Raw genomic sequence first — 27,040 nt, 5'->3', positions numbered from 1 at the left:
AGCCCCGCGTCGGGCTCTGGGCCGACAGCTTGGAGCCTGGAGCCTGCTTGGGATTCTGTGTCTCCCTCTCTCTCTCTGCCCTTCCCCTGCTCACACTCCGTCTCTCCCTCTCCCTAAAAAATAAATAAACTTAAAAAAAATGTAAATATCATAAGGAACAGAAAAGACATTTACAGTAAGCGGACCCGCAGTTCAAAGCTGTGTCGTTCAAGGGTCGGCTGTTTATGCATTTTAGCCTCTTAAAATAATTTCTTCATATTCTATGACTCTTTCCCTTTGGAAAAAAAAAAAAAAAAGAAGAGTTATAAAAACGAACTCACTCTAAAGCCTTTCCAGGAAATGTGGGAAATATATTTTACTGGAAAATCAATAGCCCAGGATAGAGGCATAAAAGGCTGCCACCTGTTTTTCTATGGCTTCTTACCATCTGTCTCGCTCTGAATTTAGTCAAAGGTTAATTGAGCAAAAGAATACTCCGTTGCCCTTGTGAAGACAGAGTCAGGGAGGCAAAGGCAATGTCTGGATGCAGTCTATTTTAGTAAGTTTGAATGGATTTCATCTCGATCAAACTGTGCTGCTGTTTGGCTTGCCAAACCCCTTGCTTTCTGACTCACCACTGAGGCCTTCTGTTTGGGAACACATAGCCTCCTCTGTCTGCTTCCCTTTTTATCCCTTTACAGTACATGCCCTGTGGCCTGAAAAATAAAGAACCAGTCTCAGAAGTTCATCAGTTGGTCTTTTGAGATTGAGGAAAGCAATAAAAGCTCAAATGAATTTGAGAAAGAATCCTAAGTGTCCACCCTGATGAGCATTTCTGCTCGTCAGACCGCAGCCAGGGCAGCGCTATTTAACATGTTACCGTTCAATTGGGTTGTTGTTGTTGTTGTTGTTGTTGTTGTTGTTGTTTGCATTATTAAGTGAAGGAATCGTGGATCATCTCTGTCAGTTTAGTTTTGTAAAGTTGGCATTCAGCCACCCTCAAAACTTTCAACAATAGGAGTTAAAATATGTTTTCTCTTTAGCTCTGAAGGAGGAAATGTTTAGCTATGAAATTTGTTTCAGTTTTGCTCACTGAAAGGCGGCGGGAGATATCCGCCTGCTTCCCTCACCTTTGCCTTCTGCGTGTCCCAGGCTGGTGGGTCCAGCGAGAGTGGGACTTCTAGAAAGTGCGCCGCCTCACCTGGCAAATAAAGCCACTGGAGCAGGACAGTTGTCACCTTTCTTGCAAAATCCTACTGATTTCTTGTGAAGGAGCCCCAGATGATAGCGTTTTGAAGGGCGTTGAAACAATAACGCTGTTTCAGTGGTGAGAGGGAGGTCGGTTTCAAACAATGCTGTGTAATTGTGTCAAGAATCACATCTTATGGGGCGCCTGTGGAGCACCGTCAATTGAGCATCCGACTCTTGACTGGGGCTCAGGTCATGATCCCAGGGTCATGGGATTGAGCCCCACATTGGGCTCCGCTCCGAGCGTAGAGCCTGCTTAAGATTCTCTCTCTCTCTCTCTCTCTCTCTCTCTCTCTCTCTCTCTCTCTCACTCTTCCCGTCTCCCCCAGGCACATGAGTGCACGCTGTCTCTAAAATAAGATCAAAAAAGTAAAAAAAGCAAATGAAAACCTCATTTTACGAGGTAGATAACGCCTGCAGTTTCTAATTTAAAAAGTTCCTTCGGGCAATGGGTGAGCGGATTCGGTTTGATTTTTTTTTTTCTTTTGTTTTTCTTATTTTCAACAGACGTGATGATTTGGGTAGTGTCACAGCTCTAGGCAACAGTGCTTGAAAGGAGGGTGAGGATGTGAGATGGCTCGTATCCAGACCCGGTCTTTTTAGAAAAATGTGAACAAAAGGAGATGATTAGATGATTTCATCCCTTCCTGAACATTAGCAGGAAGGCACGCTACCAGCCTTTTCCCACCCTTGATACAAATGCTGTAGACGAATAAATCTTGTTAGTGAAGCAGTCTGCGTATGTTTTCCCTCTTACTTACTAAAAGACGGTGCTGCTGAATTCTGGTGTAGTTCTCCCCATTTCTAAGAATACAAAATGAATATGAGTGCAGCGCATTTATGTAAGCGATTAGCTGAGGTACCACAGGCGACCCCAGCCCAGCTGGGCAGGCAGTTTCACTGATGGACAAACTAGAGTTTGGAAGGACCATCCTGGGTAAGGACGTGGGGTCAGGGAGAAAAAAACGTATAAAGAGTTTCTATTAACAGATGAGAAATATGTGCTTTGAGTCTTTAAAATCGCTTTTTTGGCCATATAATTTCTACACCACAAGACTCACCGTCTTAAACTTGCACGGGGGCGCCTGGGTGGCTCAGTGGGGGAAGCGTCCGACGCTTGATTTTGGCTCGGGTCGTGATCTCACGGTTTGTGAGTTCAAGTCCCGCATGGGGTCTGTGCTGACAATATTTGTTGCTTTGTGTCTAGCTTCTTTCACTTAGAATAATATTTTCATGGTTCATCCATGTTGTAGAATATATCAGTGCTTCTTTCCTTTTTGCGGCTAATATTCCATTGTATAGACACACGAGGTTTTGTGTAGACATTCACCAGTTTATGGACCTTCGGATTATTGCCACTTTTTGGGTGCTATTAATGATGCTGTGTGAAAATTCATGTGCAAATTTTTGTGTGGACATAGGTTTTCATTTCTCCAGTGATTGAACTGCTGCGTCATATGGTAACTCTAGGGCTATTCAAATCCTCAGCCAACTTTTTTTTTTAATGTTTGTTTATTTTTTTAGGAGATAGAGAGACCGAGTGCAAGCGGGGTAAGGGCAGAGAGAGAGGGAGACACAGAATCTGAAGCAGGTTCCAGAATCTGAGCTGTCAGCACAGAACCCAACGCGGGGCTCGAACTCACGAACCGTGAGATCATGACCCGAGTCGAAGTCGGAAGCTTAACCGACTAAGCCACCCAGGCGCCCCCTTAGCCAACTTTTAATTAATTATTTTTACTGTTGAGTTGTAAGAGTTCTTTATATATTCTGGATACTGGATCCTTATCAGATATACGACTTGTAAATATTTCTCCCATTCTGTGGGTTGTCTTCTCACGTCCTCGATAATGCCCTTTGACACACATAAGTTTTTAATTTTTATGAATTCCAATTTATGTATTTTTTTTTCTCTTGTTGCTTGTGCTTTTGGTGTCAAATCTGAAGTCGTGAAGATTTTCTCCTCTGTTTTCTTCTAAGAGTTTGGTAGTTTTAACTCTTGAGTCCATTTTGACTTAATTTTTGTATTATGTTATAAAGTTGGAGTGCAGATTCTTTGGCATGTAGACACCCAGTGGTCCCAGCACCATTTGCTGAAAAGATTCTTCTTTCCCTATTGAAAGGTCTCGTACACTTGTCAAAAATCAGTTGACCAGGGGTTCATTTCTGGACTACTCCGTTGATATATGTACCTATCTTGTTACTGTAGTTTTGGAGTGTGTTTTGGAATTGGGAAATGTACCCTGTACTTTGTTCTTTTCTGAGATTATAAGAATTTGTGAAGGATTGATATGAATTCTTTCAACTTTTGGTAGAACCGACCAGTAAGGCCATCTCATCCTGGGCTTTAAATTATGGGAATTGTTTCGAATGCTTTATTCAATGGCTTTACTTGTTATAGATGTATTCAGATTTTCTATTTCTTTTTTTTTTTCTTGAGGCGGGGGAGGGGCAGAGGAAGAAGGAGACAGAATCTTTAAAAAACATTTTTTTTTAACGCTTATTTATTTTTGAGACAGAGAGAGACAGAGCATGAATGGGGGAGGGGCAGAGAGAGAGGGAGGCACAGAATCAGAAGCAGGCTCCAGGCTCTGAGCCATCAGCCCAGAGCCTGACGCGGGGCTCGAACTCGCGGACCGCGAGATCGTGACCTGAGCTGAAGTCGGACGCTTAACCGACTGAGCCACCCAGGCACCCCAGAAGGAGACAGAATCTTAAGCGTGCCTCATGCCTAGCACGGAGCTCCATGTGGGGCTTAATCTCATGACTGTGAGATCATGGCCTGAGCCTAAATCGAGAGTCGGGCGCTGAACCGACCGAGCCACCCAGGCGCTCCTGGATTTTCTATTTCTTTTGTGAGTCGGTTTTGGTAGTTTGTATCTTTGTAGATTTTTTTTTTTTTTTTTTTTACTTTTTTGGGTGGTCGACCTAGAGTTTGCAATATATATTTAGAAGGAATCCGGGTCCATTGTCACAGAGCACTATACCGCTTCACAGGTAGCACAAGCACCTTATAATAACAAGAGTATACCTAATTCTTCCTTCCCACCCCTGGCATCATTACTGTCATTCATTTCATTTATACATAAACATACGTAGGCATCATATATATGCTTGTAGATAAGCATATATAATTGAATACATTGTTCCTGTTACTATTTTGAACAAACTGTTATCTGTTAGATCAATTAAGAATACAAAAAAAGTAGATGGGGCTCGGTCGGGTGGCTCGGTCGGTTAAGCGACCCACTCTTGGTTTCAGCTCAGGTCATGATCTCGTGGTTTGTGGGTTCGAGTCCCACAGAGGGCTGTGTGATGGCTGCACAGAGCCTGCTTGGGCTTCTCTCTCTCCCTCTCTCCCGTCCCCTCCTCCCCCTCAAAATAAATAAATAAATAAACATTAAAAAAAAGAATACAAAAAATTCGAGTTTTTATTTTATTTCATTTTTTTTTTTATTTTAGAGAGAGAGAGAGAGCGTGCAAGCGAGAGAGATGGGGAGAAGGGCAGAGGGAGAGAGAATCCCAGGCAAGTTCCACACTCAGCGCCTGACTGACGCGGGGCTTGATCCCATGACCCTGGGATCGTGACCTGAGCTGAAATAGTCAGATGCTTCACTTACTACTTCTCTCGTACTTTCTTTCTTTATGTAGATCTGGGTCTCTGACCTATATAGCATTTTCCTTCTTCCTGAAGAACCTTTTGGGAAACATTTCTTGCAAGGCAGGTCTACCGGCAACAAATTCCCTCAATTTTTATACGCCTGAGTTCTGAAGGAAAATTTCACAAGGTACAGAATGCCAAGTTGGGGAGATTTTTTTTTTCTCAACACTTTAAACATTTCTCTCCACTCCTCTCTTACTTGCATAGTTTTTGAGGATAAGTTGAATATAATTCTTATCTTAGTTCCTCTCTAGGTAAGCTGTTCCCAACCCTCCCCACCCTTCCCCCTGGCTTCTTTCAGGACTTTTTCTTTATCATTGTTTTTTTCTGCAGTTTAAATATGATCTGCCTGCTTGGTGTTTACGGAGCTTCCTGGATCTGTTGTTTGGTGTTTGACATGAATGTGGAAAAATTCTCAGTCATTGTTGTTTCAAGTATTTCTTCTGTCCCTTTCTCTTTGTCTTCTCCTGGTAGCCTCATTAAATATATGTCATCTTTGGTATCTTGTTCCATTTTCTTTAGTCTTTTTTTCTTTCCTGTTTGCTTTTCAGTTTTGAAATCTTGTATTGACATATCCACAAGTTCAGAGACTCTTTTTTTAATTAAAAATTTTTTTTTTTTTAATTTTTGAGAGACAGAGAGAGACAGACCATGAGCAGGGAGGAGCAGAGAGAGAGGGAGACACAGAATCGGAAGCAGGCTCCAGGCTCCGAGCTGTCAGCACAGAGCCCGACACGGGGCTTGAACCGTGAGATCATGACCTGAGCCTAAGTCAGAAGCTTAACCGACTGAGCCCCTCAGAGATTGTTTTTTTAGTGGGCCAGTGTACTAAGGAGCCCACCAAAGGCATTCTTCATTTCTATTAGAGTGTTTTGGACCTCTACCGTTTCATTTTTATTCTAAGTATTTCTCTCATTCTGCTTACAGTTCCCATCTGTTCTTGTATGTTGTCTACTTTCAGTAGAGCATGTTACATAGTTATATTAAAATCCTAGTCTCATTAATTCCAACATTCCTGCCATATCTGACCATGGTTCTAATGTTTTCTCTGTGTCTTCAAACTGCGTTTTTTGCCTTGTAGTACGCCTTGTTGCTTTTTGTTGAGAGCCAAACATGATGTACTAGTTGAAAGGAACTGCAGTAAATAGGTCTTTAGTAATATGGTGGCATGGCATGGGGGGGCAGGGGCAGTATTCTGGAGCCCAGTGATTAAGTCTCAGTCTTTTGGTGAGTTTATGTCTCTGGATTACGAACTTCACCAGTGCTTCTCAAGCAGCTTTCCTCCCTTAGGTGGGACAGGAAGGCTAGAGGGACTGGGATAGGGTATTTCCTTTCCCCTAGGTGGGTTAGGCTCTGACGAAAAACCCGATAGATCAAGCTCTGGTCAAATAGTTTCTCTCTTGAGGGCAGACCTTGTTAGGATGAACAGAATGCTGTGGCGTATTTCAAGATGGCTCCCCTTCCTTTCCCCCTTCTGAAGTGGGACGGAGATTTTCCTCCTACTTCACTGAGACAACCTGGTGGCTAGCGGAGGTAAAACAAAAGATGGGCGGGCTGTCCCGTGACTGGGCCCCCTGGGGTTTTCAACTCTCAGACTGGGCCACGCTGAGCCCCCCAGCAATTCGGTCACAGTTCGGATTCTCCTGCCCTGCTGCTGAGTTCCGCAGAGGCCTCTGCTCATGGGTTTCTGCTCCAGCAAGTTTGATTTTCAGTGTCTGCTTGTCTGTCTCTCCAGTTCTGGGGGTAGCATTGTCCCCTGTGACCTCAATTCCCTGAGAAGAAGAGTTAGTTGTTGTTTTTTTTTTTTTTCCCAGTTAGTTCAGCTAGTCTGCTGATTGTTAGGCTGGAGTAATGACTTTCAAGCTCCTTAAATGCTGGCCCAGAAACCAGAAGTCCTGTTGCTTATTTTTCGATAGAGACATTTATAGCTACATATCGTCTGCCTTAAGGGCATCCCGTGAGTGTTTTTACGTTGTGTTTTCTTTTTTTGTTCATCTCAGGGCAGTTGCTGACTTCCTTTGGGGTGCCTAAACTTTCTATGGGGGGGAGGAAAGCATCGCCAGCCCGGCACTGGATTAATTTCAGGGAGCAGTGGAACCTCCAGGCCCCAGGATTTGTTTCCACTAACACCTTTCGACAGTGGTTTCTGAGGAAGACAGGAACTGAAAGGAGACAGAAGTGGCTGAGGAGAAGGCTGTGTGACCTCAGTCCTCGCTTCAGAAGCCACCCTGTGGGCGGCTTCCCTCTAAAGCAGGGATTCTGACCTAGGGCCAGTATTGTCCCTCGGTGACACTGAACAATGCCGGGACACGTGTGTCATCACCAGGCTGGAGCAGGGGTTGGCTAGTGGCGTCTAGCATCTCTCGGGTAGAGGCCAGGGATGCTGCTAGGCATGCTGTAATGCACAGGGCGCCCCCTCAGAGCGGACAGTTATCTGGTCTGAAATGTCAATAGCGCTGCCGTGGAGAAACCTTTTCTTGCCCCCTTACGTTGGTGGGACTGTCTCCTGCTCACTTAGCACCTACCTGTCCAGTGTCTCAGTGCCTCTTCACAATGGTCCCTGAGGTAGGTGAAATGTCACAATCTGAGGTGAGGCGGGTGAAGCCTTAAAACTGTAGCCAGGCTGTCAGTCGGGAGCAGAGCCCGGACGACCACCCTCCAGTCCGGTTGTGTCCCCCCAAACGCCCACAGTCGCCCGGGCCTCCGCTCGCCTTGCTCACTCCACCTTTCGAAGGCAGATCGTCATGGACTGTCCTGTGAGTACACGTCCCAGCTAAGAACGCCTCACGCTGTCTGGCCCTGCGAACGGAGTGGAAGCTCCCGGCAGGCCGCGCGGCATTCGGCCCAGAGTAGGCGTTCGGTACATGTTTGTTGAATGAATTAGGAGGTAGGAGAGAAAAGGTACGAAAATGTTAGCTTGCGTGTCTCGAGGAGCTTGAAGGGAAGGTTGGAGCTGCCCCCGGAAGAGGCTGGGGGACGGACCGGGCCCCTAGCACTGGTGGGGCAAGAGAGACTGTGGACCGTACGTGGGTTGTTTTGCCCAGAGGATTTTAATTTGGTTTTAATTCATAACACCGGTAGGCTTTGTTTCCCTTGCCAAATTCCTCACACTCCTGCTTCCTCTTCCCTTTGAATCGTTCATCCCAGCACCTTTTACCTTTTTTGAAAGACTAGGTTTAACTCTACTTAAAAATTCACCGTGGCCTCAGATTTTTGTCCCCTAAAGGTCTTACCAAAAACATAAAGACATTTGACGGCATTTGACGTCCATTTTCATTAAATTATCCTGACATTGAATCTGCGCATTCTAAGGTGGCTGGTCTCCACGTTCTCCTCCATAAAATGGGAATAATGATCCTTTGTTAGCTAACTGAGCCCTTTCCCGAGGATCAATGATTTAAGCACACAAAAGCATTCTCTCTCTCTCTCTCTCTTTTTTTATTAAATATATTTTACTGTCAAATTGGTACCCAAACAAAAGCATTCTCAACAGTACTGTGTAAATGGCCAGGCCCCTCCGGTTATGGGTGACTTTGAAAAATTGTATTCATATGACTTATGCAATATAACCATAATCATTAAAGTAGTTTGCTAGAATGAAACAAAGGGCATTCAGATTTTGTGCTTCTCACTTACAGTGCTAGCCTCATAATTTGGTTAAAAGCTCTTTCTTACCTGGGACTGTCCTGACAAATACAAGACCCTGACCTTTGTTTCTCCATAGGTGTTACAGAACATTTTGGACACGGAAAAGGATTATGCTAAAGAACTTCAGTCTCTACTTGTCACTTACTTAAGACCCCTGCAGGCCAATAACAAGTAAGATTTACGTTTTAAACCCGTTGCTAAATAAAGCAAGATAATGTCAGCATCGAGTCATTACTCTTATGTCACTGAATAATTGATTTTGCCCTTTAGAAGAATTTCCACAGATCACAGGTTGCCAAGAAACACGGTCAAGGCAACGGAAATTACGCAAGACGTTGCTGCTGGAGAGCTTGGCTTTCTGTCTCTTTGGGCTGTGGAAGGAATGAGCGGATCCGCATTTCTGTCTGTCACAATTTTTATCTTGTACATCCTAAAAGCGACACATGCGGTTTTACCTCGCCCCAAGAGGGCCTGCTGGTGTTTCTATGCAGCAAACATGTAAACTGGAAAGTTTCGTGCTCCCCGTAACCTTTTCTGGCTAGGGCAGAAACTCTTTCCCGCGGTCTGAGAGCGGAAAGAGTGTGGCATTTTGTGAATGCTCATAAGGGCACTTCAAGCCTGTATTTCAGCCAGGCAAAAAGAGAATGATAGAGATGTTAAAATGTTTTTGTTTTTGTTTTTGTTTTAAACAAAACATTCAAACCTTATTCTGGTCTTCGAAGTGACTGTCTGAGGCTGGAATTGAAAACTTAGTCTTCGTGAAAGAAAAATATCGACCGCTCATTTTGGGTGTGTGTGTGTGTGTGTGTGTGTGCTTCTAGAATAGCATATTAAACAGTGGCTAACTGCATTTGTTTGTGTTTATATCTTACTTGATTACCCTTTTCCTTGGGAAGAGTTTACTTTTGCTGGACAGCTGCCTAAAGTATTGGGCTTCAGTCAGGGAAATATGTTTCATATATTTCACGATTTTTCTCCCTTTTTTCCACATCATGTTTGCTAAGGCGTAAAGCCTGGCTGAATTTCCCAATTGGGAATTTTCCACGGCACTATGGGAATATTACTCCAGCGTGAAAGGATTTTATAGTCCTATGTTTTGTAAGAGCTTAAACGCGATCAACAACAAAGTGTCCTTTGTTATTATTATGTAAAGCACGAAGTGAATTCTGTGAATCATGCTTCTTTGAGCTGAATGGAAGGAACCCCAGTGAATCACTGGGTCCAGCGCCCGGGAAGAAATCACCATCCCCATTGAACACATAAGAAAACTCAAGTCCAGAAGGGCTTACTGCCGTACCCATCACACAGCCAGGAAGTGGCCACGCTCGACCCACTGTGCCTCCTGCCACCAGTGACATGTGCCTTCCGTTTCGCGGAGGTGACAGGCAGAGGCAGGACACGGAGGCGGTGACCCTGGGAGGGGAGATGGTGAGATTTCAAATGAAGGAGTGACTGATTAGCAAGCTGGAAACAGTAAGAGGAAAGGGAAGCTGGCTGGCTGAAGGTTTTGCTTTTGACTCCCCATCATAGGGGTTTTCCAGTGTGTGGTTCAGGAGGGCGATGGGGCAGAGAAGCTGGCAGCTTTTTATGCCCGAGGGGTTTCGGGTAACGTTTGTTTGGGTGTTCCTTTTCTTTGTCAGCAAAAATGACTCTCTGGGAAACACGCCCCTGGTATTAATACATGAAGAAGAAAGGCCTTTTAAGTCTTCAGAGAAGCCTCCTCCCCGAAACGGTCTAAGAGTATGGACTCTGGAGCTAGAACGTTTTGATTGGCATCCTGGCTTCACCCTTCACTGGCTTTGTGACTCCGGGCGATTTGCTGGACCTCTCTGTGCCTGGGTTTCCTGACCTGTAAAACGGAAGCAACAGGGGCGCCTGGGCGGCTCAGTCCGTGAAGCGTCCGGCTTCGGCTCAGGTCATGATCTCACAGTCCGTGAGTTCGAGCCCCACCTCGGGCTCTGGGCTGACAGCTCCGAGCCTGGAGCCTGCTTCCGATTCTGGGTCTCCCTCTCTCTCTGCCCCTCCCCTGCTCATGCTCTGTCTCTCTCTGTCTCAGAAATAAACTTAAAAAAACAATTAAAAAATTAATTAAAAACGGAGGCAACAGTCCCTACCTCATAAAGTTGTGGGCAGGTTACGATGCGTTATGTGTGAAACGCCCGCCTCCGTGTTAAGTGCCGGGTGAGTGTGGTTGGCGCTTCTTGTTACCACGTACTGTCTGGTAGGGGGGGAATGGACAGAAGTCACAGCGCGGAAGCTCTGGATAAAACTGTTCCGTTTGCCTTTATCTGCTCCGTTCCACTCCACAGACAAATCAGTACTAGTTTCTTATCCTGGACCTCCTCTCCTAAACATTTCCTTTCGTTGATTTATGAGCATTGCAAATTGGGAGAAACTGGGTTTTGTGATTTTTCCCCTGTGCATTCTGCGAGCATATATACTATCCTTTGATTGCTCTCCCAGTGGCGCTAGAAGACTCAAAATGCTTTACGTTTATCCCCCGTTATGATGCATTTTGCCTATTAAGATATTTAGATAGTGTGCAGTTGTAATTCGTTCACTCGTTGCACTGTAAAATGCCTAAATGGCTTTTATAAACCCTCGTTTGCTTGACGATCATTATTCTTACTGCAGGATAAGAAAATCAAGGAAAGACCCTTTCACTTTTATTTTTTTTAAGTTGATTTACTTATTTTGAGAGAGACAGAGACAGCATCGGGGGGCGGGGCACAGAACGAGAGGGAGAGAGAGAATCCCAAGCAGGCTCCATGCTGCCAGTGCAGAGCCCGATGCTGGGCTTGAACTCACGAAACCGCGGGATCACGACCTGGGCCGAAACCAAGAGTCGAACGCTTAACCAACTGAGCCACCCAGGCACCCCAAGTAAAGATGCTTTTACAAGTTGTTTAAGAACACGGACTTGGTGTAAATTAAAAAGCCAAAGTTAAAATCTAGGGGTTGCTTTCCTTGTCCCCTTTGCCAGTTATTAGCAAATCATCAGCTCACTAGACCAGAGATAGATAACTAGAATCATCCTTAAATTCTAGCCACTGAAACTATGTATGTTTTTTTTTTTTTTTCCAGTCTGAGTACTGTGGAGTTTACATCTTTATTGGGGAACTTTGAAGAAGTATGCTCATTTCAACAGACGCTCTGCCAAGCCTTGGAAGAATGTTCAAAGTAAGTGTCACATATTGCCATCAAGATAGCCAGCAACATCGCTTCCTTGGCGTGTTTTGTTTTCCTTTTAACTGTTGTCTTAGATTAAGGGCATTTTATGTTTACTCATTTGTTACAACTCTGATAAACGGTCCCGGTACAGAGAAAATACACTACGTGGTGGCATTCACAGGGCCAAACCATTAGTTGTATATATCAGGGCTCTACGTGCAGTAAATTGTTCCTGACTTTACTGAAAAATTGTATTGCTTTTACTGCTCCTGGGCAGTGTAAGAGCCAAATAAGGTCTCGATTGACCGCGGATGATGCCTTTGACATTGATTAGATATTTTCTTTTGTACATTGCAAATGGAAAATTAGTCAGGTGACTCATTTGGTTGCACAAGCTGCTGCTTCTCTTTAAATCACACCCAGGATCTTATCTGTTATATTAACAGTTGAAACTTGAAGAAGTGGGGAAAGGAAAGTATATCTTTGTGTGAACCACAATACATATTTGATGGCTAGCTCGATAGTTGAAGTGTTCAACAATGGAATGGGCTGTAATGATCATCAGGCAGTATATTTCTGTAGCAAGATTCATTTTCCAAGCAGTGTATCTTGGAGAAGTTGGCAACTTTCATCGTCTATAGCGAAACTGGAGGGATTGCCTGTTTCTTGAGCTTTCTGGGACACGGGTGGTCATCCAGGAAGGAAGATGGTAAGAGCCCACACCAAAGAGACCTGTGGAGCCATCCTCAATGCGCATAGGGATCCCACTTGTTGATGAGGGAAGAGAAGTCACCAGGTGAGAAGAGCAGATCACAAACTAGATTTGTAATCTTCGTTTTCCATTTTATAGAGAAAGAGGTAGGAGGAAGTCCAAGGAAAATGCCAAAATTATTATAATAGCTTTCCCTGAATGGTGGGGTTCTGGGTAATATTTTTTCTTTCTTGCACGTTTCTGATTTTTCTACAAATAAAAACAGGTGGCTTGTAACTTAAAAAAAATTAATTAAAAAAATCTTGAGGCCATCCTGCCTAGGGACCAGCAGGTCACTAAGACTACATAATACTCTTTTGTGATATGTCATTTTTGGAGTTGATTAGTTGTGTCTGTACTTGAACTTCATATAAATTAGCCGACAGTATTTTTGTGTGTGCCTGGCCAAAAATTTGAATATTATAATTCGAATAAATACCTTTTTTGAGAAAGAGAGAGAGGCACAAGTGAGGGAGAAGCAGAGAAGGAGAGAATCCCAGGAGAGGCAGAGATAGAGAGGCAGGCTCACCCGAAGCAGAGCTTGAGCTCACCCGATGTGGTCCTCGAACTCACGAACCATGAGATCACGACCTGAGCCAAGTCAGATGCTTAACGACTGAGCCAGCCAGGCGCCCTTGAATACATATCTTAAAAAAAAACCCCAAAACACCCTACTTCGTAATTCCAGGTAAGTACCTGACCTTATGTATCGGTGCTGTGTTTGGTGGTCAAGAACTTCCATTTCATGGAGGAAGTGATTATAATGGAGTTTCTCTTTTAATTTTGGCAAAAGAATTCCAAAGGTTTGCACGTTGCCAGGTTTGATTGGAGCCATCTTCCTTTATTGCGTTTATTATTTTACATTCTGTGTTTCATCTGTTTTTACTTACAGGTTTCCAGAAAACCAACACAAAGTAGGAGGCTGTCTACTGAGCCTCATGCCTCATTTTAAATCTATGTATCTGGCTTACTGCGCAAACCACCCTTCAGCTGTCAATGTACTCACACAGCACAGGTAAATTGTTACCATTTCCCCAACTAGGCTGCTTTACAGCAAGATCCTTTCCTAGGACTGCTTCGTTTGGACGTCCAAGGTCGCCAGCTGAACTTGTGATGACTGAGCAGCTGCTATGTGCAAGGTCCTGTACTGGCTGGTGGGGATACAGCAGTAAGCAAGGAAGAGGAAGTCCCTCCCCTCAGAGCATAGACTCTTGAGAGCAATGCAGACGTGAAATCAAACACCATAAACATGTTGTAGGACAAAAGGGTAATGAAAAGGATGGGGTGAGACTGTGAAACATGGTATCAGCTTAGTGTGGGGGCAAGGGAGGCTCAGGGAAGGCCTTCCTGAAGCGAAACTCTATTTGGATCCTCTGGTGTAGTCTTCCGGTGCCCCCATGAATGGTTTTTCTGAGTTGCTGACAAATAGCTCAAGTGCCAGGGGTCATCTCGTTTTCACTTTCTCTGTCTGGTGGGGGACGTCTCAAGCAGTGCTGTGACTGGAAGGCAGATATTTACTAACATGGAGGGCGGAAAGACACGAGCGGTGTGAACTACCTGGCAGGTACTTTATGCAGTGGGTTGTGATGACAATTGTACAGGATTAGAAATTGTTTCAGATTCGTGGGGAATAACAGTACAGTGTCTCCTTTCAGAGTCCTTGCAAGGGACCTTGATAAATGCTTCTCTCTCCTACCCCTCCTGACCCTCGGGCTCCCTGTCCCTGACACATTTACTGATGCATTCATCTGGGCCAGCACGCTGTATAGTGGGTTTCTTTTTTGTAAGTTTATTTATTTATTTTGGGGGAGAGAGAGAGAGAGAGAGAGCGCGCACGAGCGAGGAGGGGAGGGGCAGAAAGAGAGGGAGAGGAAGAATCCCAAGCAGGCTCCGCACTATCAGCACAGAACCCAGCATGGGGCTCGATCCCATGAACCATGAGATCATGACCTGAGCCGAGATCAAGAGTCAGGTGCTTGACCAAGTGAGCCCCTCAGGTGCCCCTGTACGATAGGTTTAAAGATGCCGCTCGAACTTTGAAATCATGTGCTAGAAATCTGACGTGGTGGGGACAGTAGCAAGTACAACACACAGGGTCTCTCAGGACTTAACCTGGAGACTAGATTCAGAATGGATAGGAGTTGTAGAGACTGCTCATGGCCAAAAGGAATATTCTTCTCTCAATCTGGCTCAGACTTGAACTCCCAGAGCCGGACTGGAACACTAGTCAACACCAACCCTCGGAGGTGGCGGAATTTTGGGTTTTGTCCTGCTCTGTTAGGAGCGTTATTGACTTCATAGAGCCGTTAAGTAAGGGCATTTTTAAGGTAGAATTCAGTGGGTCCTACTCGAAGGTCAGTTTTTATTTCCCTGACCAACATCGTGAATTCTTGTAGAATAGCAAACCCGGAAGTTGGAGTTTAAAGAAAGTGGAGCCGTGAATCTGAGTTATTTAGGCAAGTGGCTCAACTCCTTAGAGCTAATATTAGCTAATAATAGCACTGATAGTGTGCCAGGCACATGATGTAAGAGCCTATGAGGGAATTACTATTATTACCGTCTCTGCTTTACAGATAAGACGTTGGAAGGTCAAGGAATCTGCCCGAGAACCCATAGCCGTTAAGCGGTTGAGCCAGAATTAGAACCCGGGTCTGCCAGACTTCTAAACAGATATGTTTGTTAAGATATATATTTTACCTACAAAGAATAACTTAAATGCAAATTTAAGGAATTGCAATAAAGTGAATACCCATGGTACACACCACCCAGCTTAAGAAATAAAACATTACCACTTCCTTTTTTTATACACCAGGCTTACTGGGTTCGAATTCACATACAGTTAAATTATTCTTAGCATATTCAGAGTTGTGCAACCATCCCCACAATCAATTGGAGACCATTTTTATCACTCCCGAAACAAACCCATCCTAATTGCCAGGCACTCGCTGGCACTCTGGACATTTCATTTAAGTGGAATCACACAGCACAGGGCCGTTTGGGTCTGGCTTTTTTCCCTTCTCGTAATGTTTTCCAGGTTCATCCGTGTTGTAGCACTTATTAGCACCTTGGTCTTTATTAATTTTTATTTTTTTTTAAGTTTATTTATTTTTGAGAGAGAGAGAGAGAGAGAGAGCATGCAAGTGGGGGGTGCAGAGAGAGAGAGAGGGAGAGAATCCCAAGTCGCCTCCACCCTGTTGGAGCCCAATGACACGGGGCTCGATCTCAGGATCCGTGAGATCATGACCTGAGCCAAAATCAAGAGTCAGGCACTCAACCGAGTGAGCCACCCAGGTGCCCCTAAGTACCTTGTTTTTTAAATCACCAAAAAAAAAAAAAAGATTCCATTGTTTAGATACACAATATACAGCATACAATATACAATATACTATATGCAATATACAGCATAATATTCTTCCATTCAAGGTGGTGGACATATGGATTGTGAATAATGCCTCTATGAACATTAGCTACAAGTCTTTGTGTGGACATGTTTTCATTTCTCTGGGGTGGACACCCAGGCGTGAAATCGCTAGGTCATATGAAAACTTATGTTTCACCTTTAGAGGAGCTGACAGACTGGTTTCCAAGTTGGCTGCACCAATTTATATTCATTCCCGCCATTTTTTATCATCAGCGTTTGTGATTGTAGCCATCCTGACGGGTGTGAAGTAATATCTCATTGTGATTTGCTTTGCATTTCCCTGATGAAGGATGCTGTTAAATATCTTTCATGGGCTTTTTGGCCATTTGTATAGCTTCTTTGGGGGAAATGTCTATTCAGATCTTTGCCTATTTTATTTGTTTTTAATGTTTACTTATTTTTGAGGAGAGAGAGAGAGCGCGCAAGTGAGTGGGGGAGGGGCAGAGAGAGAGGGAGACAGAGGATCTGAAGTGGGTTCTGCGCTGACAGCAGAGAGCCCAATGCGGGTCTCAAACTCATGAACGCTGAGATCATGACCTGAGATGAAGTCGGATGCTTAACCGATTGAGCCACCCAGGTACCTCCATCCTTTGCCTATTTTGGGGGCGCCTAGGTGGCTCAGTCGGTTAAGCTTCCGACTTCGGCTCAGGTCGTGATCTCACAGTTCGTGAGTTCAAGCCCCGCATTGGGCTCTGCGCTGACAGCTCGGAGCCTGGAGCCTCCTTTTCTCCCTCTCTCTCTGCGCCTCCCCTGCTTGCACTCTGTCTCTCTCTCTTAAAAATAAATAAACATTAAAAAAATTTTTTTTAAATCCTTTGTCCATTTTTCAGTTGGGTTATTCCTCTTTTCATTGTTGACTTGCAATACTTTATATATTCTTCTTTATATCCTCTTATTAGATACATGATTTGCAGAAATTCTCTCCCACTTTGTGGATTTTCTATTCACTTTCTTGACGGGGTCCTTTTTTGTTTGTTTTTTGATGGTGTCTTTTGAATCACAAAAGTTTTAATTTCGAATTTGTCTTCTGTTGCTTGCACTTTTGGTGTTCTATCTAAAAAAACTATTGCCTAATCCAAGTCATGAGGATTTATGCCTGATTACGAATTTTATAGTGTTATCTCTTACCTTTAGCTCTTCAATCTATTTTTAAAAGATGTTTATTTATTTATTTTGAGAAAGAGAGAAGCGGGGGAGGGGCCGAGAGAGAAAGAGAGACAGAGAATCCCAAGCAGGCTCCACAGCTGTCAGCGCAGAGCCCGATGTGGGGATTGAACTCATGAACCTTGAAGTCATGACCTCAGCTGAAACCAAGAGTCAGATGCTTAACCGACTGAGCCACCTATGTGCCCCTGTTTAATCTATTTTTGAGTTAATTTTTCATATGGTATGAGGTAGGGGTCCAACTTCATTCTTTTGTGTGTGTATGTCTAATGTCCCAGCACCTTTTGTTGATTTCTATTCTTATAAATTTGTTATACTGTGTCTTATGTCTCAGAATTGGGTCTATCTTGGTGAATGTTCCATGTGAGGTTGAGAAGAATTTATATTTTGCTGTGATTAGATAAAGTATTCTATAAATGTCAACTAGATCACTAGATTGATGGTGCTGTTCAATTCAACTATATCCTTACTAATTTTCTATCTGCTGGATCTGTTTATTGGTAGAGAGATGTTGAGGTTTCTAACCATAATAATGGATTTATCTATTTCTCCTGTCCGTTCTATCAATGTTTGCCTTGTGTATTTTGATGTTCCCTTCTTAGGTGTATTCATGTTAAGGATGATTTTGTCTTATTGGGGATTGGCCCTTTTATCTCTATGTAATGCTTCCTCTTTATCCCTGACAATTTTCCTTATTCTGATATCAGCTTTTTCTGAAATTAATATAGCTAATCCAGCATTTTTAAAAAAATTTTTAACGTTTATTTATTATTGAGAAACAGAGAGAGACAGAGCATGAGCAAGGGAGGGACAGAGAGGAGGAGACACAGAATCAGAAGCAGGCTCCAGGCTCCGAGTTGTCAGCACAGAGCCCGACGTGGGGCTCGAACTCAGAAACCCAGAGATCATGACCTGAGCCGAAGTCGGATGCTCAACTGACTGAGCCACCCAGGTGCCCTGAAGCCAGCTATTTTTTTGATTACCGTTAATATGATATATCTCTTGCATCCTTTTCCTTGTATTCTGTCTGTGTCTTGTAGACAATATGCAGTTGAGTCTTGTTGTTTAACCCACCCTGACAGTCTCTGTCTTTTAATTGGTGTATTTAGACCATTTACATTTAAAGTGCTTATTGATATAGTCAGATTCATGTTTACCATGTTTATAACTTTTCTATTCATTGCACTTGTTCTTTGTTTCTTTACTATCCGCCCCCCCTCCCCGCTTTTACTGACTTCTCTGATTTTAGTTAAATGTTTTATATGATTTCAGTTTATCTTCTCTCCTAGCATATTATACTTCTAAAAAAACTTTAGTGCTTTAGAGTTTATAATATCCATTTATAACTAATCTAACAGCACTTTCACATAACACTTTACCATTTCATAGGTAGTGTAGGTACTTTATAAAAGAGTATTCTCAATTCTCCCTCATCTCTTATAACATTGTGCTCATTCATTTTATTTTTCCGTAAGGTAAAACCACCTAATATATTGTCACTATTACTACTTTTAAAAGTTATCTATTAGATCCACGAAGAATCAGAAGAAGAAAAGGTTTTCTTTTACCTGCATTTATTATTCTCTAACACTCTTCCTTTTTTAAAATTTATTTATTTTGAGAGATAAAGAGAGTGTTCCCACAAGCCAGGGGGGAGCAGAGACAGAGCGGGGAGAATCCCAAGTAGGCTCCACATTGTCGGCACAGAGCCCGATGTGGGACCCGATCCCACAATCTGTGAGATCATGACCTGAGCCAAAATCAAGAGTTGGACGCTTAACCAACTGAGCCACCCAGGCACCCCAACACTCTTCCTTTGGTATGTAGATCCAAGTTTCCTTCTCTCCGAAGAACTTGTTTTAATAATTTTTGCAAAGGTGGTCTATTGGCGATAACTGCCCTCAGTTTTTGTGTGCCTGGGGAAGTTTTATTTCTCCTCTACTTAATTTTTTTCTCTTTTATTTTTATGGTGACCAAAAAAAAAAAAAAAAAAAAAAAAAACCATGTAGCATGAGATCTGTCCTCTTAACAAACTTTTAAGTGTAAAGGTAAAGAACAGCATACGAGAGGATTTTCCCCTGATCTTTACCGTGAGAACTTGCTTGGGCTCTTGGATGCAAAACCCACAAAAATATTTGGATCCTGAGACTGAGTTGCTGGGGTTTTTTTTTTAACTGTCCAGGTCGTCCACACTTAGACTCTTTAAAAAAATTTTTTTTTAATATTTATTTTTGAGATGCAGAGCGAGACAGAGCACGGGCAGGGGAGAGGCAGAGAGAGTGCTGGGGTTGGGGGAGGACACAGAATCCAAAGCAGGCTCCAGGCCCCAACAGACTCTTAAAATTAGCATTTGAATGTTTCTGCCAGTTACTGGAGCCAGTGGTTTGTCCTTCAGGGAAACATATCTCTGTTTTAAGTCTCTATATTTACCTGTCTTTCCAGATTTGGGGGTGGTGGTTTCCCTGTGATCCCAATTCCTAGTAGATCTAAGAAAAGTCATTGATTTCTCAATTAGTTTTTTACTTGGGAGAATAGTAATGATGCCTTCTGAACTCTACATGTCAGAGCTGAAACCAGAAGTCCTCCAGTGATTTGGTTTTTTGTTTTTGTTTTTTTTTTTTTGAATTCTGTCTTTGGTAGTTGCTCTGATGCTTTCCATATATATCTTATCAGAATCTCCTTTATAAGTCACACTAAGTTAATTCTAGTGAGATATACGAATGTGACTCCTGGTATAATTCTGTTTCCTCTTCCCTTTTTGGGCTACAATTGTTATACATATTACATCTGTAAGTTACAAGCCCAATAGTATATTGCTACAAATATTATTTTATGTGTAATAATGAAAATGAGAGAAGAAAAGAGGGCAAGGATGTATTTATAGCATCAGTTACATTAACATTCTCGTTGACTATGTGTTTATTTCTTCCTGTGGATTTGAGTTACTGTGCTCTGGTTGTAAAATACATTACATTTCTATATGTTGCAGGCTTTATGCAATTGTTTTTACATTAGTTAAGAGAAGAAGGAGACATATGTATTTTTACTGTCTTTTATGATAGGTCGGTTTACATCTCTCTTCTTCTTACAGGTAAATTTGAGTTTACATCTGGATTTACTTGATTTTCTCACGTAACTTTAGTATTTCTTGTAAGGTGGGTCTTCCAGCAAAGAGTTCTTTCAGTTTTTGTTTATTGGGGGATATTTTCATTCCACCTAAATTTTGTTTTAAGTTTATTTATTTATTTTGAGAGAGAGAGAGAGAGAGAATCCTGAGCAGGCACTGTGCTGTCAGCATGGAGTCTGACTCAGGGCTCTATGTGGGGCTCGAACCCACAAACTGAGAGATCATGACCTGAGCTGAAATCAAGAGCCAGATGCTTAAACAACTGAGCCACCCAGGTGGCCCTTTTCCACCTAAATTTTTGAAAGATAGTTTGGATGGATATGGAATTCTTGGTGGGCAGTTTTGTTTCTTTACTTTGAGTATATCATTTCGCTGCCTCCTTGCCCTTATTAATTCTGGTGAGAAATTAGCAGTTAATCTTATTCAGGTTCCCTAGCGCACCATGAATTGTTTTTCTCTTTCTCTTTTTAAGATTTTCTCTTTGCTTTTGTCTCTCAGCATTTTTACGATAATTTATATATGGATCTCTTTGCATTTTTTCTACTTGGAATTCATTGAATTTCTTGGATGTGTAGATTAATATTTTCCTCAAGTTTGGGAAAGTTTTCAGTCATTATTTCTTCAAATATTTTTCTGCTTCATTCTCTCTTTTGGGACCCTCATGATGCACGTGTTGTTGTGCTTAAAGATGTCCCACATTTCTCTGAGACTTGTTCATTTTTCTTTTTTTCTTTTAAATGTTTATTTATTTTTGAGAAAGAGAGCAGGGGAGGGGCAGAGAGAGAGGGAGACAGAATCCGAAGCAGGTTCCAGGTTCTGAGCTGTCACCACAGAGCCAGATGTGGGGCTTGAACTCATGAACTACGAAATCGTGACCTGAGCCAAAGTCAGAGGCTTAACTGACTGAGCCATCCAGGTGCCCTTCATCTTAATTTTTTAGAAAAAAATGTGTATTTATTTTTGAGAGAGAGGGAGAGAGAGAGGGAGAGAACGCGCACGCACACACACACGTACACACACATGCACAAGCGGGGGAGGGGCAGAGAGAGAGACGGAGGCACAGAATGTGAAGCAGGCTCCAGGCTCTGAGCCGTCGGCACAGAGCCCAGTGTGGGGCTCAAACTCGCAAACTGAGAGATCGTGACCTGAGCTGAAGTCGGATGCTTCACCGACTGAACCACCCAGGCGCCCCACAATGATTGTACTTTATAGCCTGAATTTCCATTTGGTTCTTTTTTTTTTTTATAATTTCTATCTCTTTACTGATACTCTCTGTTTGATGAGACATTGTCATTATAGCTTCTCGTAATTCTTTAAGCATGGTTTCCTTTTGTTCTTAGAACACATTTATTATGGCTACTTTGAAGTCTTTGTTAAATCTGACATTTTGTCACTCTCACAATTTCTGTTGTCTCTTTTTATCTCCTGTGTATGGGTCACACACTCCTTTTTCTTTGTGTGTTACATTAAAAAAAAATTTTTTTTGTTAACGTTTATTCATTTTTTGAGAGACAGAGCACGAGTAGGGGAGGGGCAGAGAGAGATGGAGACAGGATCCGAAGCAGGCTCCAGGCTCCGAGCTGTCACCACAGAGCCCGGCGCGGGGCTTGAACCCACGAACCACGAGATCGTGACCTGAGCTGAAGTCAGACACTGAACTAACTGAGTCCCCCAGGTGCCCCAGTGTCGTACATATTTTTTTTTTTTTTTAAAACTAGGCACTTTATGTAATTTTAGATTTAGCAACTCTGGATACGGATTCTTTTCTCCCCTCTTGGAGGGGGATGTTTTTGTTGTTGTTGTTGTTTGCCTATTTGTTTGTATAGTGACTTGACTGGACTGTCTTAGTGAGGTCTGTTTTGCCCACAGCGTGCATCCGCTGAGGTCACGCCTCAGAGGGCACAGCCTTGGTCATGCGCACACAGTCACCCCGAAATGACAGTGGTTTTAGCGGGGTTCTCTTTGACCGTCTCTCCCTGATTTTCCTGTTAAGCTGTTTACCCCTGGGGGCATAAATTGATCTGTCATCTGAGCCAATTAAGTTCGCGCAGGGGTTGTTTTTGAGACCAGTCTTTGAAGTTTGTTCTGACCGTTCTTAGCTGTCTCTTTCCTTGGTTCTGTCTAGTGACCTCAGTGGCCTATGGTTTACATTCTTGCTCTTAATTAAGAAAAGCTGCCAGCGCCCTCTCATTTGCTCACCACCAAAATCTTCATTGTTTTTGCAAGAGCCTTTAGGCTTGGATTTCTCCTCTCTCTCTCCTTTTCTTTTCTTTTCTTTTCTTTCTTTCTTTCTTTCTTTCTTTCTTTCTTTCTTTCTTTCTTTTCTTTTCTTTTCTTTTCTTTCTTTCTTTCTTTCTTCTTTTTAAAGTAGGCTCTGTGTCCAATGTGGGGCTCAAACTCATGCCAGAGATCAAGAGTCTCTGGGTGTCTTCTTTCTTTCTTTCTTCTTTCTTTCTTTCTTTCTTCTTCTTTCTCCTTCCTTCCTTCCTTCCTTCCTTCCTTCCTTCCTTCTTTCTTTCTTTCTTTCTTTCTTCTTTTTAAAGTAGGCTCTGTGTCCAATGTGGGGCTCAAACTCATGCCAGAGATCAAGAGTCTCTGGGTGTCTTTCTTTCTTTCTTTCTTTCTTTCTTTCTTTCTTTCTTCTTTCTTTCTTTCTTTCTTTCTTTCTTTCTTTCTTCTTTTTAAAGTAGGCTCTGTGTCCAATGTGGGGCTCAAACTCATGCCAGAGATCAAGAGTCTCTGGGTGTCTGTCTTTCTTCTTTCTTCTTCTTCTTCTTCCTTCCTTTCTTTCTTTCTTTCTTCTTTCTTTCTTTCTTTCTTTCTTTCTTTCTTTCTTCTTTTTAAGTAGCTCTGTGTCCATGTGGGCTCAACTATGCGAGATCAGAGTCTCTGGTGTCTTTCTTTCTTTCTTTCTTTCTTTCTTTCTTTCTTTCTTTCTTTCTTCTTTCTTCCTTCCTTCTTCCTTCTTCTTTCTTTCTTTCTTTCTTTCTTTCTTTCTTTCTTTCTTTCTTTCTTTCTTTCTTTCTTTCTTCTTTTTAAAGTAGGCTCTGTGTCCAATGTGGGGCTCATACTCATGACCCAGAGATCAAGAGTCTTATGCTCTACCGACGGAGCCAGCCCCGTGCCCCTCCCCACGCTCTTTTTCAACTAAAACCAGTTCCTTTGGGGAGAGCTCCAGAGCCCTCTGTTCTTGTAGGCTGCCCTCCTCCCCTGGCAGAATCTTTGTGCCAGTGGTCTGGGCAGGGCACTAGCCTCTGCCCTTCTCTGCTTGCCTCACCCCGCACAGAACTTGTGCCCAACAGTGAGTGGGGGTGAGGGTGCGGGGCCCCGGTATTTTCAGCCTGCCACTCCTGGGGTAGAGCCCCCTCCCTATGTCTGTGGGGGTGCTGAGCACAGAAGGAAGCCTCCGGCCTCTCAGCCACCCTTGCCAGGAATTAGCTTTTTCAGTTCAACGTTGAAGCACATGAGATATGCTAGCGAGATATGGTGTCCTTGGATTGGAAGCGAAGGGGAGAGGGACACCTGTCTTCTTGGCCACTAGGGTCTCTGTCAGGCTGAGCTGGGAAGGAAGGAGAGGCGAGGGGAGCAGGTCCTGGCTCAGAGGCCATGAACTCTCCCCGTTCTGTGTGAGTATAAGAATGTTTTCTCGAATACATATTTTTTCACTTATCGTTATGCCATTAGGACAGTTTCTAGAGGCCTTAAATGGTTGCTTTTATGGTTTCCACCAGCTTGCAGGTTTGTGGGTTAAATGAAGTAACGTATACCAAAGTCTCTGGCTTCGGGCCCCCCCTGGCTGGCCCAGTCCGTCGAGCGTCCGACTCTTGATTTCGGCTCAGGTCATGATCTCTCGCCCCCGCCACTCGCTTTCTCTGCCTCCCACCTCTCTCTGTCTCAAAATAAACAAATTTAAAGCAAAACCAAGGTAGTCGTCACCACCCCTTATTTCGACTTTATTCATCTGCTGCGAGCTGCTAGTTCCTTTTTAGAAAAAAGGTGTGTAATATTTCCAGCACACAAAAACCAGACATAAAATAAATCCCATCCAGGTAGCCACCATTCAGCTTATAAAACAAAATATAGCTGCAGCTGGAGTTCTGTGTGTGTGCTCCCTCGTATTTCCTGCTTCTCCCTCCCTCACCGGAGGGGACCGCAGTCCTGGATTTGTTTCTGTCATTTCCAGGAACGCTCTCATACTTTACCACCCATCTTCAATAAAGAAAAAAAAATGGTTCAGAGACATTTTTCTTGTGGCGGATACATAAACATCCTGTGTGTAAAAGGGCAAATTTCTTTTTTTTTTTTTTTAAATTTTATATGTTTGTTTATTTTTGAGAGAGAGAGGGAGAGTGTGAGCAAGGGAGGGGCAGAGAAAGGGGGGCAGAGGATCCAAAGCAGGCTCTGCGCTGACAGAAGAGAGCCCGACGTTGGGCTTGAACTCATGAACTGTGAGATCATGACCTGAGCCCAAACCAAGAATTGGACGCTTAACCAGCTGAGCCACCCAGGTGCCCAAAGGGCAATTTTTTTAATACCAATAAAAAGAGATCCCTCTGGGGCGCCTGGGTGGCTCAGTTGGTTAAGCGTCTGACTTCGGCTCAGGTCATGATCTCCCATTTCGTGAGTTCGAGCCCCGTGTCAGGCTCTGTGCTGACAGCTTGGAGCCTGGAGCCTGGTTCGGATTCTGTATCTTCCTCTCTCTCTGCCCCCTACCTGCTTGCTTTCTCTCTCTCTCTCTCTGTCTCTCTTTCTCAAATATAAACTAAACATGGAAAAAAGAGATCCCCCTCATGTTCGCTTACCATTTTTATGAGCACATATTCTTTTCCTTTTAACCTGAGAGTAGCAATTCCAGAAACAGCCTCAAGTAACAGAGCTTCTGTAGTGTTCAGAGAAGTTTCTGTTGTAACTGTGTGTTAAAATGTTACTGACTGCATTTCCCCATATTCGGAATTTAGTTTTATGAATAACCGTAGAAACTCCTTCAAACATGATGATTTAAAGTTTGTCACGTAGTTAATTTAGAGGTTCTCAACTTTGGGGGGGGGGATTATATCCGGTTTGCTTCCTTTGGGTTGGTGATGTTTTTTGAGAATTTTATACTATCCCTTGAAATGATGGAGGACTCGTTGGAGTCCCATAGAATGGAATTTTTATCGAACCTTTGATTTGCATGTAAGGAGTGAAAATTAAATTGAAATACTCGGGGGGTTTCCCCAGACGTGGTTCTAACATAATCTCAGCTGTTTTGCAGGCATTTTGTGGCGATTTATGCTGACACAGTAAAGGCGAGGCGTAGTTGAATGAAACTTCCAGAAATTTCAGTCTAAAATCCCGTTTTAGACGAAGCTGTCAGCTGAAATAAGGACTCTGGTGGGTTTCTGTTCTTTGCCTGCCGAATCTGTGGATGGTCAGACGCTGGAAAATCACTGGAGCCTGGGCAGGCCAGTCAGTCGAACTTCTCCCTTTCAGCCTGCAGGTGGCAGTATCATACCAGAAATGCGCCTGACAATGGGCCATGAGGTCTAAGGCTTTAAAATTCATGGCGTGTTAGCACCTGGTGAAAAATGCAGTAATGTATTATCTGAATTTGGATATAGAGGCAGACCCCCACCTTGATGTGTCCCCATATTTACATATATTTGAATGGCTGCCCCAGTCTTTTGTTATCCCCTGGTTGAGGTCTTTTGGGATTTCCCCTCTCTCTCCCCTTCAGGCTTATTACTGAAGCTCTTCCTTCTTCCTGGGATTAACCTCTCCCTTACAAAAATACCCACTTCTCTCCCGCGCTCTGGTGTGGCTCCCATCCTTTTGACGAGAGAGAGGGGCCCGGATTTAAAGAGAGAGCAAGGAGATGGGAGAATGAGCGCTAAGACAGGTCTGAACCCTACCTACTTCTGTCTCCATTGCAGCGACAAACACCGCTGGGCCCTTTCCCTCTTGTGAGTTTTCACCCTCTGTTCACCATGTTGTCAGCAACAGAAGACTTTGAGAAAAACCCAAAGAACTGTGTTGTGTATTTGCTTCGGGACAAGGAGCGTTGGGAACATTCTGAAAGTGGCTTCTGTTCCGTTTGTGTCTTTGAGGAACCGGGGAAGGAGTCAAGTGAGACTGGTCAGAAAAAAAAAAGTGGTGGGAACAAAAAAAGAAGCAGACAGCCTGGTCTGTGGGACGAGGTGCATGAAAAAGGAATAATAGGGATCCACCCAGCCCAGTTGAGTGGCATCCCTGGGATCTTCCACTGGCCAGACTCCCCACCCCCACCCCGGGGCCTCCAACAGAGTGATTTCCATGAAAGGGGAGTGGGAAGGAGGGGGCTGTGGAGGGGAGATCTCTGATCCTTTTCCAGCTGCTCTAGGTAGACCTCTCATCATTCAAAGTAGAAATCTCTGGGGCGCCTGGGTGGCTCAGTCGGTGAAGCATCCGACTTCAGCTCAGGTCATGTTCTCACGGTTCATGGGTTCCAGCCCCGCGTCGGGCTCTGTGCTGACAGCTGAGATCCTGGAGGCTGCTTCCATTCTGTGTCTCCCTCTCTATCTCTGCCCCTCCCCTGCTCACACTCTGTCTCTGTCTCAAAAATAAATAAATGTTAAAAAAAAACAAACAAAGTAGAAATCTCTGCAAAAGTTCCACAGAAACACTCTTATATGATGTGGTTAAGCTCTGTATAGGTACTATAAGGTAAGATAGTTTTCTGGAGCTTTCCAGCCCAACCCAGAACGTCCCAGAGCCCCATCCACCATGCATTCTGTGACGTACACTATATGTTGAGTCTAAAACAGCATCCATACCTTGACAACTGCTTGTGTTTTATAATATCACGTGTACAGAACATGTTAAGCTTGAAAAACAAGTCAGCCCGTTGACATTTCC

The 27,040-nt window shown here is 43.5% G+C and overlaps 1 protein-coding gene across 7 annotated transcripts in view; it reads left to right on the top strand.

Annotated features, from left to right (window-relative positions):
• The window catches only part of ARHGEF6 (Rac/Cdc42 guanine nucleotide exchange factor 6), a 116,025-nt gene that overhangs the window by 65,397 nt on the left and 23,588 nt on the right, over positions 1 to 27,040 (top strand). For all 7 annotated transcript variants that reach the window (XM_053201743.1, XM_053201744.1, XM_027054817.2 and 4 more), the window contains 3 exons: positions 8,610 to 8,704; positions 11,618 to 11,713; positions 13,348 to 13,470. In XM_053201743.1, coding sequence (XP_053057718.1) covers positions 8,610 to 8,704; positions 11,618 to 11,713; positions 13,348 to 13,470 — 314 coding nt within the window. The remainder of the gene's footprint in view (positions 1 to 8,609; positions 8,705 to 11,617; positions 11,714 to 13,347; positions 13,471 to 27,040) is intronic.

Source organism: Acinonyx jubatus, chromosome X (genome assembly GCF_027475565.1).
Source record: "Acinonyx jubatus isolate Ajub_Pintada_27869175 chromosome X, VMU_Ajub_asm_v1.0, whole genome shotgun sequence".
Lineage (NCBI taxonomy): Eukaryota > Metazoa > Chordata > Mammalia > Carnivora > Felidae > Acinonyx > Acinonyx jubatus.
This window is presented reverse-complemented; position numbering and strand designations above follow the sequence as displayed.